At 41.5% G+C, this 5,962-nt stretch overlaps 1 protein-coding gene across 2 annotated transcripts; it reads left to right on the plus strand.

The window, feature by feature from the left end:
* Positions 1 to 438: 438 nt before the first annotated feature.
* LOC135634275 (BTB/POZ domain and ankyrin repeat-containing protein NPR1-like) lies at positions 439 to 5,422 on the plus strand. Of its 2 annotated transcripts, none has more exons than XM_065144635.1 (4): positions 439 to 1,036; positions 3,538 to 4,282; positions 4,558 to 4,758; positions 5,071 to 5,422. In XM_065144635.1, exons 1-4 carry the CDS (start codon positions 500 to 502, stop codon positions 5,313 to 5,315), a joined length of 1,728 nt encoding a protein of 575 aa, XP_065000707.1. In that variant the 5' UTR covers positions 439 to 499; the 3' UTR covers positions 5,316 to 5,422. The 2 variants fall into 2 exon arrangements, with proteins under 2 accessions (XP_065000707.1, XP_065000708.1); XM_065144636.1 differs by having other exon boundaries at positions 5,076 to 5,275.
* The last annotated feature ends 540 nt before the right edge of the window (positions 5,423 to 5,962 follow it).

Genomic DNA, 5,962 nt, shown 5'->3' on the forward strand with positions numbered 1-5,962 from the left:
GGATTATTAGTCGAGAAGGATGTGTTTTCCCGTTTTGATGGCTCGATACAAGATAGGAAACCACTGATGGAACTTAGAACAGTGACAGGTGATTAGAGGTTTTCAGTGACACAAGTCATTCGAGTGATTCTTCGTTCCGCACCCTTTTTTTTTCTTTCTTTTTATTTATTTATTTATTTATTTATTTATTTTAATGTTTTGTTTTTGTATGGGAAGGTGGCTGCTGCAGTAATTTGTATGTTGGGAGAGTTAAACAAGTGTATGCAGATTGGTGATAAGATGATGATGGGGTTTATTGCAGTGCTTTAGACAGAGGAAGCATCCTCGTTCACCATCAAGAATTGCCACTGAAGACGACCTTTCACGCGCCGCCCGACCATTAACGAACTGCCACGTGAGTCGTGACCTTCTATTCTCTCTCTAAAAGACCAGGGCAAACCGCGGGATTTACTTTCGACTCGCTTCCTTGGCCGGGAAAGTCCGACCAAAGTCGGCAGCCATGGAGCCGGAGGACAGCCAACTCTTTTCTGACTCCGACATCACCACCACCAGCAGCCTATGCTACCCCCCGGCGGTAGCAGCGGCCGCGGAGCCCTTGCCCTCCGCCGAGGTGGCGGCGCTCACCCGCCTCTCGGAGCACCTCGGGTCCCTTCGCCGCTCCCCGGGCCTCGCCTTCTGCGCTGATGCCTGCATCATCGTTCGATCCTCGAGCGGCGACCCCCCGCTCGAGGTGCCCGTCCACCGTTGCGTCCTTTCAGCGCGGAGCCCCTTCTTCCTCGAAAAGTTCGCGGCGGGGTCGGTGGCGCTTGAGCTCGGCGAACTGGTGGCGGGATTCGAGGTCGGTCGCGAGGCCCTGGAGGCGGTGCTCGAGTACATCTACACCGGCCGGCCGGAGGAGCTCCCCAGGGGCGCGGCGGAGTGCGCCGAAGAGAGCTGCCACCGCCACGAAGCCTGCTGGCCCGCAGTCCATTTCATGCTCCAGGTGCTCCATGCCGCCTTCAGATTCGAGATCTACGAGCTCGTCAGCCTCTTTCAGGTGAGGGCCAAATGATGTTGCCTAGTTTTTATTTTTGCCCTTTCTATTTGGAGGATCCTGTTTCAGAGGTTCGAGGTAAGATTAAGGAAGGGATTATCACCAAAATGATGTCTTGATTCCGTTGTTGGCTGATGGATTCTGTGTCTGTCCGATGTTTTCTCTTCTTCCACCATGATATGGTGGCTTCTATCAGTAGAACGGTCGGATTGTTGAGGCAAATCCTGAGTAGATTCTAAAGCGAATCATTACCTGTTCTCATTTCACACACCAGTAAGTTCTTTGTCTTACAGTACTTGAAGCCTTCCATCCATCAATAGAATGACTGGATCGTGGCGTCTTATGTACCATCCTTGACATCCTGAGTAGTCTCTAAATCGAATCATTACATGCCAGCGATGGAATGCTGTTACTGAAAATTTGCTGATGATTTTGTCATCTTCAAGACTGAATCTTGGATCATCCAGTATTCCTATACTTGTAGTAAAGCTATCTTTCTTTAGAAATCTCATGAAATATTTGAGAATTCCTCCAGCTACATGTGTCCTCTGCTGCAGTTCCCGACACATGTATCTCTTCGATCATCATCTTATTCCAGAATTCCCTACAGCGCAGCTCTTTATTAACCCTTGGACGGAGTCTGATCGTTCAACCATGCCGGATTACCTTTTGACTATAACTAATTCAGAGTCCAATCTTGTTGCTGTCTAACTCGGTTAAATTAAGAAACAGTAAATCCCTAGTGTGAGTAATAAGAACTCTTGCTTTCTTGATTTGGAATAAGAACTCAAGATTGAAGTTGGGAATCGGGGCTGAGAGTGATGACTTGCATGACATATCCACTATGATTCTTATGCATATGTTTTGCCTTTTGGCTTTACCCATGTGTGCCCATTATTTTTGTTATTGATGTTTCCAATCACCTTACCTTACTGTGTTTACAGAAGAATAAGGGATGCCCTCTCAATTTGGCCTGACTAGTTTGCCTTCAGATCAAGGTTCACCTTATCAACTCGTACCGGTATACCAACCAGTTGGCGACACGGTATCTACTGCTTTGTACCGATATATTATGTGTCGATACGGTGGGGCGTACCAACAGCACAAAAAAATGATCGAAAATAGCTCTAAAAATTTTTAAATAATAAAAAATATTATATTAGGGTTTTTAAGTTGAAAATAAATATAAATTTAGTATAATTTTAGCAAAAATATTCTAGATTGTGAAATAATAGTGTCACATATCTTTTTCAGGTTTTGAGGAGTAGCTTTGTGGTATGTTTCAGATCATCCTTTCGTTGATATTGAATTATCCATAGAAATGATTTGAATTACTAGATTGTTTATTAAACAACTTAAACATTAAAATTCAAATAAATCAAGTAATCGATCGATGGATATATTTGGTTCTACTACAAAAAAGAACGACGGGACTCCATGGGCAGAATCCTATGTATTTGTATATCAATTTAATATGTTTGTCAGACCCAATCCCGAAATTAATCCCACGACATAGTATACTGATACATTGTATGCTATTAGTGCATCAACGTGGTGATGGTTGTAGTATGATCGTTGTAAACCACTTATATGTGAGGCAACTGTTGAAGTAAGTATGATTATGGTATGTGTTAGTGCGGAGCATAGAGAATGTTGGAACTTCTACTTTCACCACTGACCTCCTGCTTCGCATTAGAAGATCAATTACTATACTGTTGCTCAAAAAAGAATGATCAATTATCACAGCGAGCTTTATGATCTAAATCTTGGGTGACATGCATAAAATACTACTCCTCAATACATGCACCACCCTCAATAGAGTGCAAATGAGAGAATGAGATAAATATGTGAATGAGAAAGTGATTGGGAGAGTAGATGAGTTAGAGAGAGTGAGAGGGGAGAGAATGAGGAGGTAGAAAAGGTTTGAAAACCCTCAGATCTGGTTCAAATGGTCAAATGGATCGTTTGAATTCAACAAATCCTAACCTTTGATTGGTATCGATCAAAATCTGACTGTTAACTAACTGCTACAAGTCGGTAACAGTCAGATTTCAACTATTCTGATCGGTACATACCCCTTATCGAGTGATACGAGGTCCCCAGTTATGGACTGCCTGGTTCAGGGTGATCCGTATGCTGGTCCCCTATCGAACCGGTATATACTGCTCGTACCACCCGGTACAGGTTGGCATGGCGAACCATGCTTAAGATGTCTATTATACATTATATATCCTTCAATTTGAGAGTTAGAAATTTCCCATTGTTGGGGAAACTCAAGCACAATCAGTGGCATCCAAATCTGCTGATAGGCAAGCAATTTGTCCAATAAATTGGTCCTTGCCAAACGAACTATGAAGTTACGAACACATCACCCTCAGCCTGCCTAAATATTTTTATGCATGTCATCATGTATCATTGTTTGTTTTTTTCCAATTTAACAAGTTTATGAATATTCTTTCCAAATCTTCAGCTTTAATGGAAACATGTATATCATTCCATTGCAGCGGCGGCTCCTTGACATTCTTGAGAAGGTAGCAACAGATGACATTCTTTTGATTCTAATTGTTGCAAATTTGTGCAATAAGCATTGCCAGAGATTACTTTTGAAGTGCATTGAAATGGTTGTCAAGTCGGATATTGATTATATGACACTTGAAAAGAAGTTACCCGGAAATGTTGTCAAGCAAATTGTGAAGTTCCGTTCAAGTTTAGGATCAGATGGTCAGAGCCTTGGGTTCCCGGATAAACATGTAAAGAGCATATATGTTGCTCTTGATATGGATGATATTGAATTAATCAAGATGCTTTTGTATGAGAAACACACCACTCTAGATGATGCAAAGGCTCTACATTATGCAGTTGCTTACTGCGACCCAAAAACTACGAAACAGCTTCTGGATCTTGAACTTGCAGACGTGAATGGCAAAGATCACAGAGGTTACACTGTGCTCCATGTTGCTGCAATGCGTAAAGAACCTGAAATCATAATGTCATTGCTAACGAGGGGAGCTCAACCATCTTACATCAGCTCAGATGGAAGAACGGCGCTTAAAATCTCCAAGATGCATACCAGATCTATAGACTACTGCAGGCCAGTCAAAAGAGGAGAAACTTCTCCAAAGGAGCGGCTGTGCATTGAGATGTTAGAGCGAGCTGAAGCGAAAGATTCACCTACAGAAGCCACTTCTGTTCCAGTTGAGATGATCAGTGATAACCTGCGAGAGAAATTGTTATATCTTGAGAGCAGAGGTAATTTACCATTGGGTGAAGGAAATATTGATTTCTCCTGGATAGTACTGTAGATAGTAATATGTTTTTTTTTTTTTTCTTTGTTCCATTTCACCTATATTTTGTTCTGTGCTTTACGTTGATACTAATTGGTCGGATTTTGTACCAAGCTCAAGATTTTCCACATGATGCAACTAACAGCACTAACTACACAAAGTGGATGGCAATGATTTTGGACGTCCTTTCATATTCTCTTAATATCCAACTCATCCATATCGGATTTCCTCTCGGTGCAGTTTGGCTGGCTGAGCGATTATTCCCTGCGGAAGCAAAAACTGCCATGAACAATGCTAATGTGGACGGCACCCTCAAGTTTAAATCAAGCGGCTTGCTGCAACCTTGTGCTGGATACAAGAGATCAGTTGATGATGTGGCGAAAGCATCGCTTGAAATGACAGCAGAGCAGTTATCCCGGATGGAAGCTCTATCAAAGACAGGTACGTATCCATAAATTTTGTTTTGTTTTGTTTTGTTTTGTTTCCCGCATGTGTGATCAAACTACGCTGCAGTCGCAGGGCTTTCTAGTACAGTTGTCATATTAACAATCAAGGAACCATTATTTACAGTCCATATGATCAGCTACTCTTTCCTCCCAACAAATGAAAATAACAAAGATGTAGAATGTAGAATGACACACTACAAGAAATAGCTTTTAATTGACATGGATACACTTTGGTACTGCATTTCAACCTATCTAGATAGCAATTTTCACCACAAATCATTTCTGACTGGCTCAAATGTCGTTCCAGTTCAGCTAGGAATGCGTTTCTTCCCACGATGCTCCAACATAATCAACAAGATCCTGTGTGATGATCTGTCGGAGCTATCTATTGTGGAGCGCGTCGACACCGAAGAGCGAAAGAACCGATACAATGAAATTCTGGAAGAGATGAAAAAAGCATTTACCGAAGATAAAAAGAAGTTTGATGGTTCTGCCTCTGCTTCATCTTCTAAATCGGGACGAGCGGTTCGCGCTAGGGTTGCCAAAAGTTAACATGACGTAATGACTGTATCAGTAGGTGCCTTCCTGTCTCTTTGGAACCTTCTCCTATTTGTACAGTTTGAACTTAGTTTAATGAATGATGCAATCCTTTCTTGCTATGTGGATGACGGAAGCATTTTATTGATACAAGAGGAGGTCTTATCCTGAATATTACTTTTGGTGCACTGTTGATATATTTGAACTTTGCCGTAAACTTTTACATGTTTCAAGTGACTAAACAAACGTTGTACACTAATCCTCCACTAAAAGTGAGACTTAACATTATCCAATCTCTCAGCATTCCAATTCGGCAAGAATCACACAAGTTAGACAAAAGAGCCAATGGCATCACAATTCTGATGAACTGAAAGGCTTGAGATGTAGTTGAAAGAGTACCTGATGATCCAAGTTATTACTTTTCTGATTAATAAAAATGGCAAAATTTTGAACAAGGTTTATGATGGATGGATCATAAACTTTTCCAAGCCATAATGTAGCAACATATCTCATATTATTATTATTAGGGCATCTGTGACCAATTATTCCATTTCAATCATTTCATCTCCCTGTCCTCGATCAAAAATTAAGAAAGTTGGATGAGCTGATTGAATCTAAGACCCGATCATTTCATCTGGATTATGTGATGGGTAATTCATTGT

Source organism: Musa acuminata, chromosome BXJ3-3, assembly GCF_036884655.1.
Source record: "Musa acuminata AAA Group cultivar baxijiao chromosome BXJ3-3, Cavendish_Baxijiao_AAA, whole genome shotgun sequence".
Lineage (NCBI taxonomy): Eukaryota > Viridiplantae > Streptophyta > Magnoliopsida > Zingiberales > Musaceae > Musa > Musa acuminata.

Excerpts from the sequence above, each read along its gene's own strand:
- LOC135634275 (XM_065144635.1), top strand. The coding sequence starts at position 500 with ATGGAGCCGGAGGACAGCCAACTCTTTTCTGACTCCGACATCACCACC. Across the intron at positions 1,037-3,537 it reads AGCTCGTCAGCCTCTTTCAG|CGGCGGCTCCTTGACATTCT; the intron begins GTGAGGGCCAAA and ends ATTCCATTGCAG. Across the intron at positions 4,283-4,557 it reads GTTATATCTTGAGAGCAGAG|TTTGGCTGGCTGAGCGATTA; the intron begins GTAATTTACCAT and ends CTCTCGGTGCAG.